The sequence below is a fragment of the Equus quagga genome, chromosome 1, assembly GCF_021613505.1.
Source record: "Equus quagga isolate Etosha38 chromosome 1, UCLA_HA_Equagga_1.0, whole genome shotgun sequence".
In the NCBI taxonomy this organism is placed as follows: Eukaryota; Metazoa; Chordata; class Mammalia; order Perissodactyla; family Equidae; genus Equus; species Equus quagga.
The window spans coordinates 51892400-51918284 of NC_060267.1; the positions used below are offsets into that span (position 1 = coordinate 51892400).

Sequence of the window (25885 nt, forward strand, 5' to 3'; positions counted from 1 at the left end):
GGGAACTGGTCTGGGAGAAAGATGTTTTAAAACGTTTCCTGGGTTTGCCATGAGAGCTCAGCTGAAGAGGAGCTTTGCACTGGAATGTCTTTCTCGGGAGAGACTTCGTGAGCTTTTGGTGAAAAAGTCTGTTTAATTATTGAGGGTGAGTCCTGTGCGTTTCGACTCATGCCTTCCCTCCTGGAAGACCTTGAACTAAACTCTTGCCTCCACTTCCTCATCTGTGGAATGGAGGTGAATAATCTTCCCCCTCTCTCCCATGGCGTTAATGTGAAAGGGAAACGTCCCACAAGTTCCCTGTGCTTCCTGGAAGAAGCCCTCGGCCTAGACTCACGGCTTCCCTACTGCAAGACCTTGAACAAAAGTCTCTCCCTCATTTCTTCACCGGTAGAGCGGGGACTAACAATACCCTCCCTCATGTGGCACTAATGTGAAAGGTGAACGTCACACAACCACTTCTTTGAACTTCCTGGAAGGAGCCCTAAATAATGATCACCCATGGGGATTCTAGAGTTGTGAGTTGAGTAATCTTGATGACAAGGCTGAGTCTTTGCCTCAATGCCCTTGACCCCAGAGGGACAGCTCCTTGATGAAGGCCGCTGCGTGGAAAGTGCTGAGTGTCCCTGTGTGCATTCTGGGAAACGGTACCCTCCAGGCGCCTCCCTCTCACAAGACTGCAACACCTGGTAATTGGGGCTGCGCGGTGTGGTCTGGGCGAGCTGCCAGGGGCTCCTTCAGCTCCTGGGAGGGGAAGCTGGGGCAGCAGAGGTGGCGGCAGGTGGAACAGGAGCTGGCCTGGGCTGAGGGCGAAGAGGTTGAGATGGGGGGTGGTTTGGGGAGGAGTGTGGAAGTCAATGATAGGGAGCAAGAATTACATTACAGATACGCCCAGGGGAGGTGGAGGGTCAGGGAGAGAAGGACTCTACATGCACACAACGTCTCTAGCTTTCCCCTCACACTGTGCTTTGATAGATGACTCTCTCTCCCTGAACAGGGACTATATGACGGTCACTAAGCCACACGCGGCTCTTCTCTCCTTGAGATCGTTTAACTACTGGGTGGAAGGAGGCAGCTGTGCCCAGTGGGGGCTCAGCAGGCTGCCCTCCATGGCTCTTTGCAGTTGGCCAGGGCTGCTTAGTTCAAGGCATTTCCTCAAGAAGCTCCTCTGGAAGTTTCCTCTGGCTAACTTTGCCGTCCCTTGCACATGAGGAAAGAACTCCTCGCTTCATCTCCAGACCTCTTGCCTCTGCTGTCTTTCCTGTTGCAGTCTTCCAGGAGTCTCCGTGGGCTGCCCAGCGTGGTTCTGGGTGTGACCTTCTCTGCAGCCCTCCATCCCTCTCTGCCCCAGCTGTGTGTGTGTAGGAGTTTGCCTGCTTAGTGCCTGGGTGGATTTTCAGGGGCAGTGGATCCTCTAGGGTTTTTTCTTCTATCTCTGTCAGGGTTTCATCCCCTTGGCACTATCTCTACGATTCCTCTGTGGCCAAGCCCTGGCTGGTACACCTTTAACCTCATGAAGACGCCTCTAGCATAAGCTCCTTCCTCTCTCAGATCCCTTCCTTTGGGGGCTGTGTACCTGTGATGAGCTCTAAACCCCTCGTGTCTCTGTGTTTGCAGAACTACCCATGACCTGTGCTTCTCTCCCCAACAGCATTTGCCGGAATAGCCTGTGGATCTGCAGCAACGAAGAGTGCCCAGGTAGGGGATCTTTCGGTCATTCCCTCCCTGCTCTGAGTGGAGAGGCAGGTCCTCCCTTGCAAGAACGGGAGGGCCACACGTCAAGGCACGGAGAAGGTGGCCTCTCTGCACAGGCTGCGTACAACCCCCGACCACAACTCTGGTCTCAGACACCAGCTGTGCTCACCGCTGGTGGGCCAGCAGGGGGAGGCCCTGCAGTTGCTGAAAGGGGAGAATGCACCTGGGCTAAGGTCTTAGTGTCTTTTTCTCATCACCTGTTTGTGCAGAGGATTAGGTTGAATGAGCTGTAAGAACTGTACAGTCATGGTTGACTAAACAAAGATGATGCAAATCCTTTGGAAAATTAAGAGGAAGTAGAGCCTGGTAATTTTTTAAACTTGAAGTGAGAATTTTCTGGAGTGCCTGATATGAAGACCTTGGCATAGTCTAAGAGCTAGGAAAATTAGGCCACCAAATGTTTCCCCCTAGCTTGTCCCTACCCTGGAAAAATCTGTTTAGGAAAAGTTGCCTTATAATCCCTGCCCTTCACTTTCTCCTCCGTTTGGCCCTAGCCCTATTCTATTTACTGCGAACTTTGCCCCCGTGAAGCTCCCTTGTGCCTCAGCCCCAGGGCCCAGCGCTTCTCCTGATGGTTTCCCCTTTGTGGTCACTCATGTGGTATTTGCTATGTGTTGGGCGCTGTGCTAAGCAGTTTGCATATACCACCTCATCACAACAACCTATGAGGCAGGGACAATTTATTCTTGTTTTACAAAAGAGTAAACAGACTTAGAGAGGTTAAATGACTTGCCCAAAGTCACACAGCTGCTAAGAGACAGAGAAGGACTCAGTCACAACTGCCTGACTTCTACTTTTGCCCTTCCACTAGCTCTCCTTCCGAGGCCTTGATCTGTCCCTTTGCAGGAGGGTGTTAGCCATTCTTCACGGGCTCTGGAGAGGCCTGCACGTAGTTAAAGACCAGCTTGGTCTCCGTTCACACACTGGATGGGTCCACACTACTGCGTGGGTCCCCATGTTAGTCGAGTGCAATAAAAAACTGCAAAGCAGACAACCAGACGACAGGCTCCCCTCCCCTTGGTCCCAAGAGGCCATGTTGACTTTGGTGGGCTGGGAGGCGTTGAGCTTGGATACCAGGGTTCATATTTTGGGTCTATGGCTTTAGGGTCACTTTGGACCTTACCCAGGGCCTGCTATACTGGGAAAATTCTGAAACTAGATGGAAAGTGGACACTACAGCTAGATCAATTAGTCTAGCCCCAGGATGACCAGACAACTAGTTTATCTTCTGCGCAATTCTTGAAGGAAGCACGAAGGACAAAAGATTGCTCTTGCAAGTGATATCAGTGCTCCAATTTAACATAATCATACCCTATGAAAGACCTAAGGAGCCTTTGAAAGACCTATGAGGTTGCTTCAATTAACCTGTGAAAAAAAGAAATATCTAAAGAATAAGCACTCATTGTATAAGATCTGTGAACCACAGTGAATGGAATTAGGAATTCAACTTATTTTGTTTTGTCAGATTGACTACCAGATTAGGAATTCTTAACAACCACTTTCTATAGGGAGGGTCTTCCCTCCATTCATCCCTCTATCCATCCATCCATCCATCCATCCATCCATCCATCCATCTATCTTCCCTCTTCCCTCCATCCATCCATTCATCTAACCCTTCCTCCCTCCAACCATCCATCCATCCATCCGTCCATTCATCCATCCATCCAATAATTATTCGAATACACACTGTGTACATGATGGAATGCTTGGTCTGGGGAGACAATAAAATCCCCTGGTCTTCAATTCAAAATATAGAAGATAGCTTTGCTAAGGATGCAAGAAATTTTCTTGATGCCTCAATGGGAACATAACCAGTTCTAACCCTGTGGACTACTGGGTGATTTGATATTTTGTCAACAAAACTACTAAGCTCTTGCTCTGCATACTCAAAGCCTCTCGACCCTCTTTCTAGTTCTGGAGTTTAATTTATTATTGTGTTCCAATCCATTTCTACCTACAGCAAACAGGTATACCATCACACATCACTTAATGATGGGGCTATGTTCAGAGAAATGTGTCGTTAGGCAATTTTGTGTGAACATCATAGAGTATGCTTACACAAACCTAGATGGTATAGCCTACCACACACATAGGCTGTATGGTACTAATCTAATGGGACCACTGTCATATATGTGTGGTCTGTGATTGACTGAGATGCCATTACGTGGTGCATGACTGTATTTCTACAACTTGACATGATTCAGCTGGCAGTGGGGCTGTCTTATGCCCCCAGTATGATCATTGCTGGTAAAGCTTCTGATGGGAAGGTTCTGGAAGGGTATATGGTTGGCTCTGTTGTAAAACAAAGAGCAGGCTGGGGCTTCTCCACCTTCCCTGGAGGAGCTGACATTGTGAGTCTTATAAATAGAGAGCTGGGTTTTGATTCTCCTGAATAAGATGAGAGTATATTAGTTGTCTATTGCTGTGTAACAACTTACCCCCAAACTTAGTAGTTTCAAACAACAAACATTTATCATCTCAGAGTTTCCTTACGTCAGGAATTTGGGTGTGGTTAGCTGGGAGCTTCTGGCCCAAGGTCTCTCAGGAAGTGGCAGTCAGGCTACTGTCTGGGGCTGTGGTCTTATCTGAAGGCTCCACTGGGGCTGAGGGGATCACTGTGAAGCTCATTCATGTGACGGTTGGCAGACCCTGGTCCCTCACCGTGTGGACCCCTCTGTGGGGCTGCCTCATGACATGACAGCTGGCTTCCTCTAGGGTGAGTGACCTCAGAGAGGCTGAGGGAGAGCAGCCAACAGAAGCCGCCGTCTTTTGAAAACCTAACCTCTGAAGTGACATCCTTCACTCTGCTGTATTTTATTCACTAGAAACAAGTCAGTGTGTCCAGTCTCCACTCAGGTGACGGGGTCATACAAAGAGATGAACACAGGCAGTGGAGACCATGGCGGGGCATCTTAGAGGCTGCCTAGCACAGAAGGTGTTGGGTATGGGTGGTGGGAGGGAGAAAAATTCCCCGGGGGGAGCACGGTCCGTATGGGGCGGGGTGGAGCTTCTGTGACCTTAGGCCTTCCTTGCTCACTGCTCACCTCTCCTCTGGTTAGGAGTTAGGGCAGCCCCCCGTAAAGCTGTGGTTTCCCCATTTCCTGGGGACTTCCCTTTCTGTACCTCTGAGCCTTTCCTCCCTTCTCTGCAAAGCGTGCTGCCCAGAGACGCTCTGCTCATTCAATTTTCATTGGACAATGACTTTTTGGTTGGGGTCAACGCCGAAGAAAGGGTTCCTGTTAACGGGGACTGTTCCTCCAACAGATAAAGCTCTGCTTATAGAATTTCAAACTCCTGCCAGAAGAGTGCGGAAGGTACTTTTCTGGAGCTGGGAAGATGTGAGTGGAAGGCTTCTCATTAGTGGCCCGAATCCTATGAGCGTGGAAAGGTCACATAGTCTTAGGGCTGGAGCCTGGGCTGTGGATTTGGTGGCCCGCTGGGATTCCACTTCCCACTGCTCACTACCTGGGCGGCAACCTGCTTAATCGTTGGCAGCATCAGTTTCCTAATCTGTAAAATAGGGGTGAAGACAGCAGCTTCATCCCGTGGCAGCTGTTGTTACCTGGCACACAGCAAGCACTCAATAAGTGTTAGCTGTCTCCATCTTCACAGCTGCAGCTGTTTCATTTAGCAGGAACAGGAGGACTGGACACAGGCGCAAAGGAACCTGGAATGGGGAGAGGCGGTGTGAGGTGGGGGGCGGCTGGGGCAGGTGGGGCAGGGGTGGCAGGAGGGTAAGAGAGCTGGAGCCTTCCTCGGGCTTGGCGGGCTGAGGGGTGGGCAGGGCGTGGGGAGGAGGCCCAAGGACCTGCCTGGTCTGGTGTAGCTCGTTCCTCCTTTGGTTTGGGCTAATTTCTGATGCATTCTAGCACAGCCCTGTAATTCAACCTTGGGATTCCAGCTGTCTGTTCTGAAGCCTCCAGGAAGGAAGACAAAGCTCTTCCCTGGCTAACAGAGACAGCGATGAGTAACCAGGGCCGATGCCTCTCCAGGAAGACCACATGTCTCCAGGGACCTGGGTTCGCTTGGGGGATCTGACCCTCCCTGCCCATGGAAAGTCTCCCGTGGCCCACCCTGGCCCATGTGAGGTTTCTGGAGTCACACCAGACCTTGTTCAGGCCAGGCCAGCGCATCCGCTTTCATAGGCAGGGCTCTCCTCCGCTCAGGCTCCATATCCAGACCCAGTTGTATTTATACCCCTTGGCACATGTGCCCAGGATCGGGATGACAGGAGGCTTGGCCTTAAAGATTTGGCTTATGAGAAGCTGCAGGAGCCCCCCATGAGGCAGTGCTGGGTTGTGTCAAGTGCTCTGGGCTCTGGAGGCGGACGGAATGCCCACGTCCTGTTTGACTACTTTGGGGCCTTGGGTGAGAGTTTCTCTGTGCTTTAGTTTCCTCATCTGTAAAGTGGGGATGACAGTGACCACCTCACGGGAGCAGGAAATGCAGTGGTTCCCATGGAGCACTTGGCAATGCATCTCGCACATTTGGTGGAGATTACGTTACTGCGATTTAGAGGCAGGTGTTGGTGAAAATTTACGTCGGGAGGAAGTCTGAGTTGCTCTGCTCTAGGCCTGTGGGCTGGCGTTTCTGCAGCCACGTGGAGAAGGACGGCAGCGAAGGAGCTGAGCAGAGCAGCCCCATCAGGACCCACTCACTGCCAACACAGTGTTTGTGCAGAAGAGGTAATGTGTTTCCATCAGTTGAGAGAGATCTTTATTCATGTAGGAGTGGATCTGTTTAACTTCTAGCTGTTCTGCTTTTCTGCTATTTTAAGAATTACCTGCTTTTCATTCATTCATCAAACTTTTACTGCCCACTTGCTGTGTCTGGTGGTGGGCCAGCTCTTTGTTGGGGGCTGCCTTTAGCTGATCAACCGACTGACTGGGAACGTCCTGGGTTCCCTCTCTGGCCAGACGATGGGTGAGCACTGTCATGTGGCCCATCGTTCTGGCTACTGTTCCAGCTCCCGGAGCCAACTGCAACCCAGCAGCTCACCCATCCACGTTCCTGGGTTTCCTGTGCTTGCAGCTCCATCCCTCAATTGTACCAGGGAGATAAGCTAAATATAATATTTAGACTTCTGATTCCTGAGGAACTTTGGAACACAGACCAGTGAGGGGCAGAGCAGGAAATCAGATCGGAGGATTAGATTCCAGCCCTGAAAGTTTTGCTTTCGAATGTTCGCACATTTTCTCGTTGACCTGTCTTTTCCTGGGCATTGTCAAAGATAATGGGAGTCCAACTTCTTACTCAGATAAGAGTGCTCTTGAGAAAACAGAGGAAGGTCGGGGGAAGAACTCCCACCTATTTTACTGCAGATGGGTCAAGACATTTGACACAAAGGGCCACCTCACTCTGTTTGTAGAATGATAGTGGGTTCTGAGAAACGGCCATCAGAAAAAGGCTTTCCTGTGACATCAGCGGCGTTGGGCTCCAGCACATTCACAGTCAGCGGTGACTCTGGCCCCCACCTCATTGCCCGTTCTGTTCTGACTTCCACAGACAGTGACCCCTCACTCCTGCCCCTCTCGGGGGGCCATGCAGTGGGAAGGCATGATCTATTTTTACTCACAACACTTCTGACCCCAAACTCAAAGACGTGGGTTTTTTTTTTCTCTGACTTTCTGGATACCAACCGAGTGTCCTGCAATTCAATTCAATTCTGGCACTTCCTGGAGTTAGTGTAGACCCCACGAGACTGCCTGCACCTCAGATACCAATCACAAGTATTGGGCCCCAGGGTACCCACTTCTCTCTGACTTGGCTACAAGTTGGGGGTTCCCACAATGCCCTCTTTAGGTTGACAGTTTGCTAGAACGGCTCACAGAACTCAGGCAAACACTTTACTCACTATTACGGGTTTATCATCAAGGATATTGTAAAGGATACAAGTGAGCCACCAGATGAAGAGGTCCACGAAGGGTCCTGAGCGCAGGAGCTTCTGTCCCCGTGGAGTTGGGATGTACCACCCTCCTGGGGAGGATGAACCTCACGGTGAACATGTAGATATGTTCACCAACCAGGAAGCTCTCCAAACCCTGTTGTTTAGGGGTTTTTACGGAGGTTTTATTTTGTAGGCCTGATCAATCACTCACTCAATCTCTGGCCGCTCTGCACCCCCTGGAGGTTGGGGGATGGGGCTGGAAGTGCCAGTCCTCTGGTCATGCCTTTTCTTTCTGGTGAGCACTGCCATCCTGAAGCTATCTGGGGACCCATCAAGAGTGGCTTCATTAGAAAGAAAGATACTGTCAGCCAAGAAATTCCGAGGGTTTTAGAAGCTCTGTGTCAGGAATCAGAGACAAAGACCAACTCCATATTTCTTATTATCATGGAAGGTGATGCTAATAGAATGATCTGGGTCCTCCCTACTTCCTCCTAATTTCTTCTGGGCTGAGCATGCTCTCCTGGCCAATGCCATCCTCGAAGGGGTCAGCTGCCCTTGGGACCAAGCAGAGGGACACTCACCATAAGCTGGGGCTACTCAGCCCCACCCCCGCCTTCCGACACACGCCAGAGACAGGGCCATGCCTGGATCCAGAGCTATGAGGTCTGGTCCTGGCCCCTGACTGTGCCGGCGGTGCTTTTTGGGGCAAGTATGGGCATGAGGTGGAAGGCAGTGGGGGCCTGTGTGGCTTGGCTTTGACGGATGGGAAGCTGGGATCTCCCTGTGGCCTTTGGGGACCCCTGACTGTGTGGCAGGGCCTGGCATCAGGACCTGGAGTTGGGCCTAGGTGGGACTGGCTGTAGGCCCCTTCTGGGGGATTAGAGCTGGGACAAGATGTCTGTGCTGTTTGGAGGTCAGGGGTTGAGTCGGGGTGGAGGGCCCTCTACTTAGAGACAGCCGTGGTGTGTGTACGTATTTGTTTTTCTATGGAGTAGAAGGCAAAGATGAGAGGAAATACATAAAGGAAGGTTGGAAGGGATCCAGATGCCTGTTTCAGCTTCAATGGGTCCATTGTGAGCCCTGGAGATGGGGTTGCCCTGAGCTGGGGTGGGGCTGACGGGGAATCACTGGAGACGTTGGCAGACAGCCCGCCTCATGGGTGCTTCCCAGGATGTGTGAGCTCTGGCCCCAGGTGCATTGGGCCAGCAGTAGGGGGCCTGGGCTGGCGCCTGGGGGAGGATGGAGTGGTGGTTGGGTGAGGGGTGAGTTGAGGGCCCTGGGCAGCTGGGTGACGAGGGGGAGTCCTCACACCCCCACAGATGTGTCAGCCTGGGCTGGGGAGCTGGCCTGGGCGGTGGTGAGATCATGGACAGATGGCCTCCTGGCCCCTCATTGGCCCCAACTGAAGTCACAGCATCGACTTGCCCATGGGGAGGCCTTAGAGCCACCCCTCAGCTGAGGGGGTGAGGATGGGGTTGCAACCTCTTCACTGCCGAGCTCAGAGAGCTCCCTGCCTCACCTCTCCGTCATCATCCCTCTGGGTGCCCTTCTGCCCACTCACCTGCAGGGGCTCTCCCTGGTGGGCTGCGTCTGGGAACCCCCACAGTGCTGGTGTGGGGCAGGGCTCTCCCTGGACTGAACACTCTGCAAGCTCCTCGCGCCTGACCCCTCGGAGCCAGACCCATGGGAGCAGCCGTGGGGAAGGCTGGGAGCCGAGCGAACCGTGAGCCAGGAGCTGCAGGTTCTGATCCAGGCTCCACCACCGGCTGGGTGTGGCTCTGGCACATCCCTTAGTTGCCCCGTCAGTAAAATGAGGGTTGAACCGAGTGATCCAGCTCTGACCTCTCACGGTTTGAGGAGTGGCGCCTGACTTGGGGTCCTCCTGTAGCAGACGTTTCTAGACCAGTGTGGGGAAAGGATGTCTGTGGTGTGTTGGTGAGAGGGCCTCAGCTCCTCCTTGCGTTCCTCCTTTGCTGCCCCCAGGAGACCTCCTCACCTCCTCCCGTCCTTCCCCCTTTCTCTGTGTCCCTCCAGGGGAATGTCTCGTCACAGGACAATCCCACTTCAAGAGCTTTGACAACAGATACTTCACCTTCAGTGGGGTCTGCCAGTACCTGCTGGCCCGAGACTGCCAGGACCACTCCTTCTCTATCGTCATAGAGACCGTCCAGGTGAGCTCTGCCGGCCGGCCGAGCAGGAGGCAGCTCAAGGAGCTGGCCTCAGCCAGGGTGAGAGGGAGCTCCCTGGGGCAGCATGGGCAGCTCCTTCCTGCGTAGCAGGGAGGCCCCTTCTTCCAGACTTCATACTTCCGGAAACCCAGCCCATCCTCTATCCCTGGATGAGGTAGAAGGCGTCCTGCCACCAGTGATGCACACTCAGGGGCCTCAGCTCCACACCCAGGAGAAGCAGCCCCTTCAGCTCTAGTCTATTGTCCCTATGGCTAAACCTCTGCTGTTTGGAGCTGGGGGTGACCGGGGTGGGGACAAAGAGGGTCTGTCTCCTTAACTGAGCTGCTGAGGTACACGTGTGTACTCCTTTCCCTGGGGAACGGAGCAACAGGTAGATAGAGAGCACAGGCCCCGAGGATGAAGTCCCTGATTCCCTTTGGAACAAGAAGAACCAGGAACAAGAAGATGAGCTGGAGGCCTGGAGTCCCTTAGAAAAGAGCAGCCCGGGGTGGGAAAGGGGGTGGGAGACACAGGAAGCTGGGCAGGGGTGAGGGCTGGGCTCAGGTTCTTTTGGTCGGAACCTCCAGGCACCCCATTCAGAGGTCCTTCTGTGAGAATGCACTTGTTCTGCGTGAGAGACCAGAGGCCATCTGGGGCTGGGGTCTTTCTCAAGTAAATGGGCGCTGGGCTGGGGTTCTGGGCTGGCTGGGGGTGTGGTGACGTCACTCTGCGGGCCCCTCTTGGCAGTGTGCCGACGACCCCGATGCTGTCTGCACCCGCTCCGTCACCATCCGCCTGCCCAGCCCGCACAACAGCCTCGTGAGGCTGAAGCACGGTGGAGGAGTTGCCATGGATGGCCAGGACGTCCAGATCCCCCTCCTACAAGGTAGGCCCATCCTCCTCCACCAGGCGTAGGGCTGGTCCAGCTCACCACCTGTGCCCCCACCCCTCAGCAGTGCCTGCTGCCCACCTCTTCTATGGAATGTGAGGGAGAGCTATCTTTGGAGGGCAGGCTGGGTATCCTTGGCATGCATATCTGTAAGAAACGAAGGCTTCCTGGAGGAGGAAGACGAGCAGAGGAAGCTGACTGGATGCCTGGGGACTAGGAGGTTGCTCCAGGCGTGAGAGAGCCTAGAGGGGAAAAGGGAACGAAGACGATTTTCACTTGGCTTGAGCCAAAAGAGTGAGGCAAGGGTTGAGCATGGTGTTTCTGGTTTTACTTTGAGGTGGGAAAGGAGCAGAGGCTGATGCTGAGAGGTTGCAGGGCTTGCTGGTCATAGGTCAGACCAGAGGATGTCACTGGGGCAAAGCCAGGTGACCCTGTGACCTGTGGGAAGGACCTCCCTTTGCCAGGTTGTACCACAGGTTCTGGATAGCATAATCCCCACCTTCACCCTCAAAGTGCCCTTCGAACCCTCCCCTCCTCTTCTCTGGGACTGCCAGGCACCTGTGGCCCGTTATCCTGACATTGCACACTGCAGGTGGACTTGCACTAGTGAACACACAGCATGTCCGTGTGTGTCTAATGCTGTGTGGGTCTTCCCGTGAGATGATTCCTCCCTCCAGGCAGAAGGCATGCCTCCTACCTCATCTCCAGCGGGGACTGCTGTATTCGGCTTTGCAAATGGCGTTGCTCGGCCGTGAGGACTGAGTAACTCATTCTGGAAGTGATGTGTGATAGCAGTGGGGCTGGAGATGCTGTGGAATCGGGGGTTCAGTGGGACACAGATCCCTTGACCTCAGGGCACCAGCCAAGCTAAGGATGCAGGAGCTCTTCCGCCCTCTTGTGGCAGTATGGGGAATGGCAAGCTACAGCAGGGGTAGGGGGCTCCTTCCTGGGGAGCCCTTCCTCCTGAGACCCCCAAAAGCCTCATGGAGGTTCCCATCTGTCCTCTAACTCCTTGCTGTTGAGTGCTGCAGTCCTTTGTGAGATATCCCATTTCTCCCCAGGATATATCTGCCTGCCTACCCTCCCCCTTTCCCCTTCTCAGCCTAAATCCCATGCCTGATGGGTTCCAGGTGACCTCCGCATCCAGCACACGGTGATGGGCTCTGTGCGCCTCAGCTACGGGGAGGACCTGCAGATGGACTGGGATGGCCGTGGGAGGCTGCTGGTGAAGGTAGGTCCCCTCCCCAGTGCCACCTCCCTGCAGCCGCCCTTACAAAGCGCCCCTTGTGCTCTGGGCAGAGTGGCTGGTGCGGTGGGAGAAGAATTCCTTTCTCCCCAGACCACACGCCCCCAGACTAAGGAACAGGCCCCTCTTGTTTACAGGAAGCTGGTGTTTGCTGTCTGGAAGCCCCTTGTTTGCCTGGGGGTTCTCACTTCTGGGGCTTCCAGATGGGGTGGGTTCCTGCAGGCTGGGATGGTGGCAGACTTGCTGCCCGCTTCCTTGCTGCCACAGGGCCTGGAGCAGGGGGTGTCCCCTGGGATGCCCACTGTGGGTGGCAAGGGAAGAGCCAGATTGGGACTCACAGTGAGACCGGGTGGTGCACCCTGGGGGACAAATCCGCCCTGCTGCCTGTGACAGGGCTGCCACGTCCCTTCCCCGGTTCCCAGGCCTCTGCTGACTGTGGGCCACATCTCCTTGCCTCTGTGGCCTGGAGTCACATTTGGATAGCGATCCATACACTTCACAGGGCTGCCGTATACTTTTTTTCTGTGGAAATTTCCCTGGCAGGTGAGCAGTGCAGACATTATCACTGCCACTTTATAAACAAAGCATCTGAGGCTCAGGGGGGTGGGGACGTGCCCAGCCCGACACACCTGACTGGCGGCAGAGCCAGGTCAGCTCTCTGCCCGACGTCCTCCCCACTAGACCACGGCCTCTCACTTTTTGGTCTTTGTATGTCTTTGCACTCTTAAAAACGATTGAAAACTCCAGATCTCCTATGAAGATTATACCTACCCATATTTACTAGGTTAGAAATTAAATCAGAGACATCTAAAATATGTATTTATTAATTCATTTTAAAATAACAGTAACAAACACACTACCCATTAATATAAACAACATTTTTTCTGAGAATAATTATGTTTCCCAAAACAAAAATAAGTAGTGAGAAGAATACCATTGTTTTACATTTCTGCCAATTTCTTTAATAGCTGGCTTAATAGAAGACAGCTGGAGTCTCACAGCTACTTCTGCCTTCAATCTTTTACAATATTATATGTCATGTAGCTGCTGGAAAATTCCACCGCACACTTGTAAGAGAAGAAGAGGGAAAAAGCCAATAACATCTTCGTATTATTATGAAAATAGTCTTGGCCTTGCCGACCCCTTGAAGGGGCCTCAGGGACCCACCGTGGGGCCCAAGACCACACTTTGAGAACCACTGCCCGAGATCATCCCTAGGATCGCTGGAGAGTCCCCCTCTCGTGTCCTGGGGTTCACTGGTCCACAGGGTCCTTGGTAGAATCCTGTGATGGGTGTCCCTGATGAGACCCTGGGTTCCTCCATCCTCATGATGTCATGTTCTTTTTCTTGTGTTATAGTCCTTGCCCGAGTTCCAAATAAATGACCTTTTTTCTTTTACAAAAAACAAACATTATGACCTCTAACCGTACAGCATGAAGGTCTTGGAGGTCTTCTTGTCAACCCCTCACGGAGAGCTGGAAATGAGGGCCCATCATTTCAGGAACAAGAACGTGACTTGCCCCGGGTCTCAGGGTCACACGGTTAGAGTGAGGGCCAGGACTCAGGCCTCCTGATTCCTGTCTGATGTCACCTCCTGCACCCCCGTCTTCGAGGGAGGTGCCCCCATCAGCCATTAGACCCGCGGTTCTCCCCTCAGCTGGCAGCCCGTGCCGCCTCATCCTGGGCGGCCCTTGTCCTCCTCCTCGGGTCCCCCCATCCTTTGTCTCTTCTGAGGAGAGAAGGGGAGACTTCTTCTCGTGGGAATGTGACGTCGGGTTAGCTCTGGGGGCCGGCTTGGTCAGTGTAGCTAACAAGAAGAGGATTTCCTTGGTCACGATTCAGGACATGGTCAGATGACCTCGTGGCCTGTAGGAATGTCCTAATGTTTGGGGGTCTGGGGGGGGGGAAGGGAGCATTGTGGATGGGGTGAGAGGTGGGGTGTGCGGTCATGCTGGCTCCTGGGGTTTGTGGGGTCTGCCAAGTGGAGGACACCAGCTGGAACCAGGACCCGGGGAGAAGCAGAGCGAGCACATTCACCTGAGAGGAGGCTGGGTGAGGCGCTGCCAGCGGCCTCTGGTCTCCTCCCCGTCCCGGGCGAGGAAGGGACGCCCTGTCCTAGCGGGGCTGGGCGGTCCAGGCAGCAGGGCTCTGCTGGCTGTGATGTGGGCCCAGCTGGGCCTCAGGCAGAGCCGTGTAGAAAAGACCCACTGACAGTCCTCACTTCATCAGAGGTGCCACTGAGCTGAGGCTCATTTCAAATAGCAAGCGCGTTCTCCAAGTCCCCATCTCGGGACAAGTAGGGCCCGTGGCCAGCCCCGCCTGGGGTCGGTGGTCCAGTCTTCTAACCCCGGGCAAGCCCACCTGTGAGAGGAGCCAAGGGGATGGAAGAAGATACAGTCTGAGGGGGTGGGGGATGGTGGGCAGTCCTGGGGGTGGATGGGAGGGGACTTGGGGAGCAGGAGCGCACTCAGGGTCTGAGACCGGGGAGGATAGTGAGGGTGCTGAGGTGCGGGTCAGGAGAACAAGGACTCATCACCAACTTTGCTGCTCGGCTCAGGGCTGGTCCACCCTGTTGGCATTGCATTCCAGCTGCGTCCAGAGGCGACCCTCATTCATTCACAAATTTATCCCATCATTTGTTCAACCAATTGTTCCTTCAACACATATTTATTGAGTGTGCAGAGCCACCATCCAGGAGGCTGAGGTCACAACAGTGAAACAAAACAGACAAGGATCCTCTCCTCAATTAGTGTAAATTCTAATGAGGGGAGACAGACAATAAACAAGGCCAACAAGTGAATTACATCGCATATGAGAAGATGATAAATCCTGGCCAGATGAACAAAGCAGAGAAGGGGCAGGAAATGCCGGGTGGGGAGGATTTACTTTTGAAATGGGGGGGGGGGGGGCGGGTCAGGGCAGGCCTGGTGCCTGATGTGGCAGCACTTGACGTTTGTAAAGCAAACAGGGAAGTGGGGCTCCATCCTCTGTCTTTCAGTGATATTTCCTTGGGTACACTTTACATAGGTCCAGAACCTTCCACTAGATTGTTCATCCTGCATCCTGCAAAATCAGAGCTGGAAGCGGGAAGGGGCTCCGGAGATGACCATATGGAGCCCAGGCCCAGCCTGGGGAGGTCTGAGAACACTGGGGTCACGCAGCCTCGTTCATTACACGCAGAGCAGGTGTCAGGGCTCGGGGGTCGCAGCCCCTGCTCCATCTTTGAATCAGGGCCCTCTCAGCAGAACCAGCAGATGCTGGTGCTGTAGAGTGTGAAAGGCAGGCTCTGTTCAACAAGTCGTCCCTGAACGTGCACTTTGGGCTCAGAAGGATGGAGAACAAGCCATGTGCCAGTGGCCTGGAGTTTTGCCCCTGTACCCCTCCTGGTTGCAAGAGCAGGCTGCCCCAGAGTCCTCACTGACCCCCGCCTCCTCCAATCACAGCCCCTAGAGTCCTTGTTGGCTGGTGGCCTTTTCTCTTCAATGATGCTCAGTTAAATTCAGACAGTTAGGAAGGCGTTATTCTTTGTCACCAAATGTGAGCCCTGAGAGGACTTGCACCCTAACGGACTCAGCCTGCCTCGCCCGAGTGTGCGACCGATGTGAGTGTTCAGTAAAGGGATGCGGACTTTACACTTGGTTCCCATGGCTGTCTGGACCCGTTGGCTTGGGTCTCTCCTCTGACAGGCGAGGGTTGCACAGCACACTGGACGGGGCCACGACATCTGTGACCTTAGGCAAGTCACGTTCCCTCTCTGGGACTCAGTGTCTCCATCTCTGAGCGACTGGATGATTCCTGAAATCCCTTCCCACACGACAGGTCTCTGACTGATTTAAGAGCAGTGAGGTTGCTGGCGGCAAACTGATAGGCAGTTAGCTTCTTTCCTCTTCTGCAGCCTGGGGCTTAGCTACGATTTATTAAATTCATATCTATTTGTCACCCAGGGAGCTTTTTTGATTAAAACCGTCTCATTAGCGAAAGGAAACACTTGCTGCTTGGCGGCAGCTGCTCCAAGGTGCTCTCCCCTCCCCGCAGCTGTCCCCCCTCTACACCGGGAAGACCTGCGGCCTGTGCGGGAACTACAACGGCAACAAGGGCGACGACTTCCTCACGCCCGCGGGCCTGGTGGAGGCCCTGGTGGAGGCCTTCGGGAACTCCTGGAAGCTGCGCGCGGACTGCGAAGACCTGCAGAAACAGCACAGCGATCCGTGTAGCCTCAACCCGCGCCTGAGTATGTGCGCCTGGGGGAAGGGGAGCTCCGCGGAGCCCCCCTCGTTCCAGCGCCTTCCAAGGGACAGTGCACCCACTGGGGGGGGGGGGTGGTGGTGGTGGTGGTGGGGTCTTTGTTTCTACCATCAGCATTTGATTATCAGCATCTGGATCCTTTATCCTTCAAAGTCCCTTTGTTGAGCCCCTTCCGTGGGCCAAACCCTGGGAACGGAAAGAGTGGTACAGAGTTCCTGCCCCTGGACGTTCTCTGTCTGTCGGAGCAGCAGGCCCGCAAATTCAGAATTAGATTATCCTAAGATGAATGCACCGGAGGTGGCCATGTGCAGATTTATCTGTGGCAACATTTCAGTGCTACATTGACTTATCCCTCTTACCCAACTCATCATGGAGCGGTTTCTCCCTTCTGTGGGTGGGTGTGTACCCTGGAAATGCAGTTTCTTACATATTTAAGCCAAACGTCGTTAGGAAAGTATCTCGGCTGGGGAAGAAAATCGCAATGATTCCCGGAGCCAAAAGAAGTTGTTTTGGCAGCACCTGCTGCCGAGGGGGAAGGTGGGCCGGGGATTTCCGGGCGCGTCTGTAGCTGCCCCGGGGGTGCGGCCCCGAGACCTGCAGCAGGGCCGTGGCCATGCCGCTCGCTCCTCTCTCTCTCCAGGCAGGTTCGCGGAGGAGGCGTGCGCCCTCCTGACGTCCCCCACGTTCGAGGCCTGCCACGGCGCCGTGGGCCCCGGGCCCTACCTGCGCAACTGCCGCTACGACGTCTGCTCCTGCTCCAACGGCAGGGACTGCCTGTGCAGCGCGGTCGCCAATTATGCCGCCGCCTGCGCCCGCAAGGGCGTGCACATCGGCTGGCGGGAGCCCGGCTTCTGTGGTGAGTGCCCCCTCCCTCCCGGCCTCCAGCTTTCCACGCAACCCCGCCTAGTCCCCGCGGCTGCCCCGCGCGCTCTGCGTTCGCCTCCTTTTCAAAGCCCTGTCTACATCGTGGTCTTCATAAATGGGCCAGGGTCATTTGACAAGCATGAGTTGCGGGAACATTTCATTTGCAGCCACTTCCTCCTCTCATCCCCCAGCAGGACACGGTGGCGGGGACTGGCTCTCCCATAGGAGAGTCTGGCTGCTCTGGCCCGTTCCAGGAGGGACGCTGGAGCCCTACCTGGAGGCCTAGAACCTTGGCATCCCTGCCAAGAGATTTCCTGTGGCTGCTGCCACCTAGTGTTGGAGCCATGCACCGCCAGGTTGAGCGAGTGGGCCCCAGGTGCCCGCGTCCCTGGAGGGTCTGACGACAGCAATGGGAAAGGCAGGGACCAATCCTTTGCTGACAACTTCAGGCACACCGCTGGTGGACTCCTGGCCCAAATCTCGGGCATTGTATCCAGTTATATAAGGTCGAATGACATCATTGTCCCCGGCTGACTTTGGGGCCTCCCTCTGCACTGTTGGGTCCCTGGCACCAGAACTGCTATCTGCCCCACGCTCTCGTCTGGGAGCGACTGGGCTGTGTTCACCGTGCTGTTGTTGCTCCGGCCACATTTGCTGAACACCCAGAGTGTTTGGGCATTGGCGGTGCTGGAGAGCCTGCCCTCCCTTCTGAGGCAGCGCTGGAAGCTGCCTCCCTCCTGGGAGCCTCTCCCGGAGCACAAGGATAATGAGATCAAGGCAGAGGCAACCCAGGAAGGCTTTCCAGAGGTGGTGTACTTGACCAGGGTTTGAAAAGGTGCTTTCTTGTCAGGAAAGAGTTGTTTCTAGTGGTGAATCGTAGCAGTGACACGTAGAAGTGAGGAAGGCATCCGTCGAGGATAAGGTGTAGTGGGCGTTTTGATTTTTAGGGTGAAGTAGATGTGTTTGGAGTCTAATGTCAGTGGTCCTGACAAAGGCAGGAAAATAGGAGCCACGTGAAACAGTGAAAGGACTTAATATCATGTATGTGACGTGAGCTTGAGGTATGGGGCTCCAGAAGTGTCACTATTTGGGGTCCAATGAGCCAACTCATGTTTCGAGTCTCAGCAGTCATGTAAAAAAGAGGAGCCGAGACAAAAGTCAGGACGAAAGGGAGCAAGCATCTAGCTACATGCACTGGCCCCGTCCCTCTAGCTCTGGGATGTCAGAGAGTCCAAGGCTGGTGGCTGGAAGGACTGAGTCTGAGGCCTTGCTGGCCGCTTGCCTGTGACTTCCCAGCTGTGTGACCTGAGCCCCTTGCCTCGCCCTGCAAACCCTGGTTTCATCCTCCGCGTTTGCTGTTTAGAAGTCCGGGCACGCGGGGTGGGGTAGCTGGCATCCCATTGTTGACATGCTTCAGTTGTCCACCCGTGTTAGAAACTACACATTATCGGTGTGCTGCGGCATCTGAAGGGTTTCCTAATTTAGGATGCTCTCCCGGAAGGCTAAGGGTCTGCTCTAAGATTCTTTAATCTCTCAAGAACAGCTGCTCTTAACCTCCCCTGAGAATGGGGCCAGAGGGAATGGGCTGACACTATAAGATAGGGGCCTGAGGTTCCAGTGGAGTTTCCTGACTCCTGGGCCTTTCTGATCAGCTGGAAGTGTGGGGCCTAGGGAGGGAGCTGTCCCCAGAGACTGAAGGACAAGAGGGAAATGTCTCCAAGGGTTTATGTGGAGGTGAACCAGAGGAAAGGCGGGCCAGGCGGCCTTGGGTTGCTCCTCTGAGCCCCAGGAGGGTGGGCAGGACTCCAGGGCTCCTGCCTCCCCCCTTTCCCAGCTTAGGAGCTCAGGCTCAGCTTTCTCCTGGACCCGTACCTCACTTTCCCTTCCTGAGAAATGCACAGAGCTCCCTACACCACTGACTCTGTCCATAAGAAGAGGTCACACCAACTGGGGACACTCGTTGAGCAAGGACTGATCACGTGGCCGCTTTGTGGTATGCTGTGAGGAGATTTGGGAGAAGCACACATACATTTTTTTTCTTTGTAAGTTGGTTATGTTTCCTTTGGGAAGACAAGACTGTGGGATCCTTGAAGGCAGGGACCAAGTCTCCCCATCTCTGCATCCTTGAGCCCAGCACAGCCCCCCCACACAGTGGGCACAGGATAAACATCTGTTAAATGGAGAGGTGCATTACTTCTGGGGAAGAAGGCCAAAGGAGAAATCTAATACGGCTCCAAGCCAGCTCTGGAGACAGTCAGAGGAAAACAAAGCTCTCAGCTCGAGCTGCTCCTTAATGGGTGAAATGTGCCCTTATCATGTAGGTTCAATGGATTGAAAGGGATTGCCATCTTTATTGCCCAGCATGCCCTCTCTCAATATTTATCCAGGGCCCTACCTCTCTGCTGGTTCAGAGAAAAATCTGTGTCTCGTATGGTTAGGGAGCCCCTCCCTTTTCAGCTACCCCCCAAATACCAAGCCCAGAGCAGTTGCTCTCTAGAGGCCCCCACCCCATTTCTGAGGTTTGTGGGCATGGCTTCCTTTTACAGCTTCTGTAGACCCTCTGCAGTGGGTTTCTGCCATAGAAATGGGTTCTAACAGACAGGGGATGGATTCGGATGGTCCTAGGAAGGGTGTCCCCAGAGTGAGGTTCTCATTTCTTGGACAACAGCTGATCAGCAACGGGAAAGTATTTGGAAGGGATAAAGTGCTCCCCACACCCCAGTAAAGAATTCCGTTGTCAGGGTGCTCGTGAGACTCCTGTTAGCTGGAAATAGGGTATGTGTCAGCCAGAATCCAGGAGTGCCCGCTCTTCTCAGGCCTAGACCTCCTCTGGAATAACCCTCCCACCTGCAGCCTGCTGACCGGGGCTGTGTTTCCCCCATCATCATAATGGTAATAATAGCAGTAAGCATCTACCCTATGCCAGGCATTACTCTAAACGTGTTAGGTTAGTGAGCTACAACCCGGGTGGATATTATCATCTTATTCCTGTGAGGGAGCTGCTCAGGCTCACATAGCAGAGGTCAATGGTGGGACTGGGGCTCGAACCACGACTTGGGGACACAGAGCCCATTCTCGTACTGCATTGTCACTTCGCTGTGCTTCCTCTTGGCTTCTGTCTGTTGTGCTATTTCACAGTGGGGGGCCAGGGAGAGTGAAGGCTGCGGGTACATGGGTGCTGCCCACTCTGCTGGGGCAGATACAAGAGTGCCCCTGCCCTCATCCTGGCGTGTCTTAGACTGGCATGTCCTCAAAGGCATGCCTGATCCTTTTTAGAACATAACAGTTAGAAGCATGAGCTCTTGGGTCACAGAGAGCTGGGTTCAAATCCTGCCTCTGCTTCTTCCTGGGAGGCATGACCCAGATGAGTCACTTAGCTTAGGTTTCAGTTTTCTTACCCGTGGAAAGGGGTTAAAGAGTTCTAACTCCCTGGGAGAGGAGTAAGAGGCATAAACCTGTGTGAAGAGTAGGGTATACAGTAGGTATTCAATAAAGAGTGGCCATGATTGTTACTAACATCACGGGTGAAATGTGCTTGCCTGTCACTCCCAGCTCTTTTTAATATTCTCAGCTTCGCTGCCCACCAGGCTTTCTACTATGTCCTAGGCTCTGAGACTCCAGAGGCGACTGAGCATGATCCCTCTGGTTAAGCAGAGGGAGCCTGAGCCTCCTTCATTGTAATATATATTTGTGCATGTAAAAATACAGTTTGCTCATAGTGGGAAAGGAAGGCAGCGAACATACAGATATAATAGGGGTCACAGCTGCAAGGGGTGGTGGCCCAAGACCTAGAGCCACAGTCCTTGTCCTCTTAATGTTTCCACTGAAGCCTTCTTTCCCCACCCCCTCTTCCAGCGCTGAGCTGCCCACAGGGCCAGGTGTACCTGCAGTGTGGGACCCCGTGCAACAGGACCTGCCACTCCCTCTCTCACCCGGATGAGGAATGCGACGAGGTCTGCCTTGAGGGCTGCTTCTGTCCACCAGGGCTCTACCTGGATGAGAGGGGGGACTGCGTGCCCAAGGCTCAGTGCCCCTGCTACTACGATGGCGAGATCTTCCAGCCCGAAGACATCTTCTCAGACCATCACACCATGTGGTAAGTACCAGCAGCAGGGCCAGGGAAAGGAGGACGGCCCTCCAAGTCCTTTGTTTCACTGATGGGTAAACTGAGGCCCGAGCAAGGGAGTGACTTGGCCGGATTTGCACAGCAAGTGAGAAGCAGAGCTGGGACCTCACCCATGTCTTCCGTCTTCCTTACTGTGCAGGGAACTAGAACTCCAGGCTGGCAGTAGGAATTCTTGAGGTTTATTGCCAGTATCACGTGGGAGCCCCATTTCCCTGCCCCAGGTCTCAGTCTTCCTTTCCTAGGACAGGAAATGGGAGCTCTCCCTGTCCCCCTCCCCTTCAGCCTCCTGTCAGTGTTCTCAGGCTAAAGCATTTGAGCCAGAAGAAAATCTAACGAGTGGCATTGCCTCCATGGTGCATTGCTGTCCCAACTTGCTTCATGCTCTCCCTGAAGTAGCTCCCGGTCATGCCTGCTTCTTGCAGCCCTTTGCCCAGGCCCTCTGTCACGGTCAGTTTACGCAGGGCTTTCATGGTCTCAGAAGAAATTTGAAACGGAACTTTTGTTGGGCAAACACCTCCTTGGCACCGGCTGTGTCCTGGATGCTGGGCTAGAGATCGGTGATCTAAAGATGAACCAGACAGTTTGGGCCCCAAAGAGGCTGACAGTCTGCTAGGGAGAGCAGTTACAATGTCCTGATTATGGAAAATTTCAAACAGACATAAAAGAGAGAGAATAGTGTAAGAAGCCCTAAGGAGTCCGTCCCCAGCTGCAACGATTATGAGCACTTTGCCATTCCTCTTTTATCTATTCTCTCCTCCCCCTTTTGTCTGAAATAGTTTAAAGAAAGCCTTGGATTTTATATCATTTCATCTGAAAATACTTCAGTATGTATTTCTAACTGATAAGCACTTAAAAAAACCTAATCATAACACCATTACTAACCTAAACGTTAACGATAATTCCTAAATAATGTCTAACATTCAATCCATGTTCACTTTTTCCTGATAGTCTCAAAACATCTTTTTATAATCGGTTTGTTCAAATCCAGATTGAAACAAGGTCTGCACGTTGCATTTGGCATGGAGCTGTTTCTCATCCCTCCAGTGAGGTTAATTTGCAGCCCTTCCCCACCTCATGCTCCCAAAGCAGGTTGTTTACGCTGTACTAAAACATTTATGGCTATTGTACTTGCGTCTCCCCTCTAGACTTCAACCTCCCCAAGAGCAGAGACCGTATCTTAGGTCCCCATCCCAGCACCTGACAGTTCCGGCAAAAAGTGGGTACAATAAATGGTTACTGAGATGAAGTAACTGTAACATTTGGTAGACTCACCATATCAGAGAGGGAAAAACCCCACTCATTCAGAGCAGGGGAGGATGGCTTCCGTTTGGAGGAGACTCAATGCAGGGGGCAGCTTTGACTTTGAGGAGGATTCTGACAGCTGGAGTGGGGTGGGATGATGACAGGAGGGCTTTTTGGGTGGAGTCCAGGTCCAGGGACTGAAACGCACAAGGGGTACTCAACAGTCACCAAGGGAAGTCCTCTGCAGGGAACATGTGTTGTATGGAGGAAAGAAAGTTTGGAGGGAAGTTGGGATCAGGCTCGGAGGTGTCTGAAAGACAGCGTGAGGACCGACGCTTAAGCAGTAGGCAGTGGGGACCTTGGGATGTTCGAGCAGAGAGGAAGTGGGGTCAAAGTGTAGATTTAGGGAGTGGGTTCTGGAAGCTGCATGAGAACTGAAGGCTGGGAGATCAGTGGTGGGACGATGTTGATGCAGTCTGGTCTAAAGGTGGTAAGGCCCTGGGCCGAGTAATGGCAGCGGAAATGGAGAGGGAGACAGAAGCTCGAGACGCTGAAGAAGTAAACACGCTGGGGACGAGGTTTGTTGAAGATGGCCCCAGGGATCTGAACGTGAATGCTTGGGAGGACAGTGAGGCTGCGAACAGCAAGAGGGCTCTGTGTGGGTAGAGGGAAGACAATGAGTTTGGCTTTGGCCTGGATGACTTTGAGTTACCAAAAGGGCATCTTGGTGAATGAACGGAACCAATAGCTGGCATTTTGGGTTTGGAACTTGAGTGAGAGGTTGAGGCTGGAGAAAAAGGTTTGAGTGGCAGCGACAGTTACAGTCGTGGGAAAGCTACACTTGCTAAGGGGAGTGGACCGAAGAGCAGAAGAGAGATCTGAGTCCAGACTTTGGGGGAACGTTCAGAGGGCGACGGGAGGAGAAGGAGGATCCCAAGAGACAGGCCAAAGAAAAAAGGCCAGCGAAAACGTCAGAACCAGGACGGTGCCATATCATGGAAGTTGAGGGGACAGGGAGTAATGACGTCTTCTCTTGCTTTGAGCATTGGGCCTCAGCCCAGTAGTTGCTTTATTACTTTGCTGGCTACAGTTTTCAAAATGTTTCTCTCTGGGACCTTAAAACAACGCTGTTAGGCGCCCAGGGCTTGCTTTTTCAGTAAGGAATTTGAGGCTTAGAGAGATCATCACTTTCCCAAATCATCCAGCAAGTGACTAGAACCCAGGGATTCTTGAACCCTTCATATTACATGGAGAATAGCCTGTTGAATTTGGCAATCAGAAGGTCATAGTGGCCCCTATGTTTCAGCAGTATGATGAGGAAAGAAGCCAGAGGGTAGGGGCCTGGGGTGACTTGGAGGGCAGCAAGTGTTGCTGGTTACTTGACCATATCAGAGGCAGAAGGAAGGTAAGAGATGGGGTGTGGAAGCTCCTGGGTGAATGCAGCCTTGGCTTCAGGCTGTTTTCAGGGTTTGCACATCAGTGACCTCTCCATGACCTCCTCCCCTTCCTGGTCTCCCCGTCAGGCACCAGGGCTGAAAGCTATTGACTGTCCTGTCTCTCCACTTCATTTAGAAAATTGGATTTCATTTAGAAAATTGGAGAATATGAGCCTGAGAGAACTCTGTGGCTGTTTATTTTTATTCTATTCCTTAGACAATACACTGAAGAATGAGTCCGGCTGGAGCAAATGCTAGTAATGCCCATGAAAATGTGGTGGGAGGGATGGTACAAACACACATGGCCTGGGAGTTGCTTCACATCATTCGGTTGGTCCTTCAAACAGCCATCCCAGTGGAGGGCTCACTCTGTCCTGGACCAGGCTGTGTGCCAGGAGCTGGTTTTTAACTCATGTGTAAGGTTTTTTGTTTTTAAGTAAAACTAAGCTTTTATGTCATGTCCAAATGACAGATAGAGCATGACATTTGGGGGAGGATATTTTTTAACCGAGAGTTAGTTAAAAACCAGAAGGCGCAATTTCTGCATATGCCCAAGGAGGAAGGGCTGATTTTCTTGTTCATTCAACAAATTTTGATTGAACAGCAGCAATATTAAAAATGTTCGAAATCATTATGATCGGAGAAGTACAAATTAAAACAATGAGTATTACTTCATATCTATTAGACTGGAAAAATAAGAACCCTGGATAATGCCAAGTGTTGGCCGGGCTGTGGGACATGGGACCCTGAACTGCTAGTGATAGGACATAGGTTTGTTCAGATCCTAGTCTCTTTTCAAAATATAAGTCTGCCTGTGTCACATTTCTGCCTGGCATCCTTCAATACCTTCCCCTCAACAGGCCTCAGGATAAAGATCGAATCCTGAACAGCCTCCCAGGCTCCATGTGGTCTGACCCCTGCCTACCTCTCCTCTCTCCAGCGCCCTGGCCTTCTTTTAATCTTGAAGGTACATTGCTCCCTTCAGACGCAAGGTCAGTTGCACCTGGGAGAGCAATTGGCACAGGGTATGCAAATTAGATATCCACACTTGATATGATTCCCACAGTTCTGCTTCTGGCCATATATACTAAAGAAGTTCTCACACAGGTTCTTAAGGGCACAGCCTTGTTTGTGGTGGTGAAGAGTAAGTGACCACCTGTGTCCATCACTGGCAGGTGAATAGGTAAGATGTAGTGGATGCACACTGCTCAGTACGAACACGTGCAGCCTTAGAAGCACCAGACAAATAGGACATGTATTAACAGGGATGAATCTTAAACACCTGGTGCTGAATCAAGAAAGTAAAACACAGTGTGATATATAAGCTAATACCATTTATATACATTAAACATGCATGCATGCCAAACAATCACGTATTTTATAAGAATATACACAGTCAGCTACATATTAAACAGAATAAAATTGTATTAGTTATCTATTGCTGCAATAAAAATTGCCCCCAAATTTAGCAGTTTAAAACAACAAACGTTTAATATCTCACACAGTTTCTAAAGGTCAGGATTCAGGAGCAGCCTAGCTGGGTGGTTTTGGCTCAGGTTCTCTCAAAGGTTGCAGGCAAGCTGCTGGCCAGGGCTGCAGTCATCGGGAGACTTGACTGGGATGGACGGTCGTTCCCAGCTCATGCACATGGCTGTTGGCGGGAGGCTTTGGTTCCTCACCACGTGGATCTCTCCATGGGGCTGCTCATCATGTGGTTTCCCCAGAGTGAGTAACCCAAGAGAGGGCACCAAGATGGAAGCCGCAGTCTTTTATGACCTAATCTTAAGTGACATATGGTATGTCACTGTTGCCATGTACTGTTGGTCACACAGACTACACTTGGTACAATGTGGGAGATTCCACAAGGGTGTGAACCAGGATGTAGGGATCACTGGGGGCCACTGAGGAGACCAGATAGCATAAAAATAGCTGCCCCTGTTAGGGTGGGGGATTGGGATTGGAGGAGATGAGTCAAAGAAAATGAAAAAAGACTTATTGAATACTCTATGCAAAGCCTTTTGTTGGATGCT

At 52.8% G+C, this 25885-nt stretch overlaps 1 protein-coding gene across 1 annotated transcript in view; it reads left to right on the forward strand.

Moving 5' to 3' along the window:
- Positions 1 to 25885, forward strand: part of VWF (von Willebrand factor) — a 159186-nt gene that overhangs the window by 41757 nt on the left and 91544 nt on the right. Inside the window, exons 9-16 of the mRNA XM_046661799.1 lie at positions 575 to 686; positions 1649 to 1695; positions 9674 to 9810; positions 10555 to 10693; positions 11827 to 11927; positions 15978 to 16173; positions 16828 to 17043; positions 20907 to 21147. Coding sequence (XP_046517755.1) covers positions 575 to 686; positions 1649 to 1695; positions 9674 to 9810; positions 10555 to 10693; positions 11827 to 11927; positions 15978 to 16173; positions 16828 to 17043; positions 20907 to 21147 — 1189 coding nt within the window. The remainder of the gene's footprint in view (positions 1 to 574; positions 687 to 1648; positions 1696 to 9673; positions 9811 to 10554; positions 10694 to 11826; positions 11928 to 15977; positions 16174 to 16827; positions 17044 to 20906; positions 21148 to 25885) is intronic.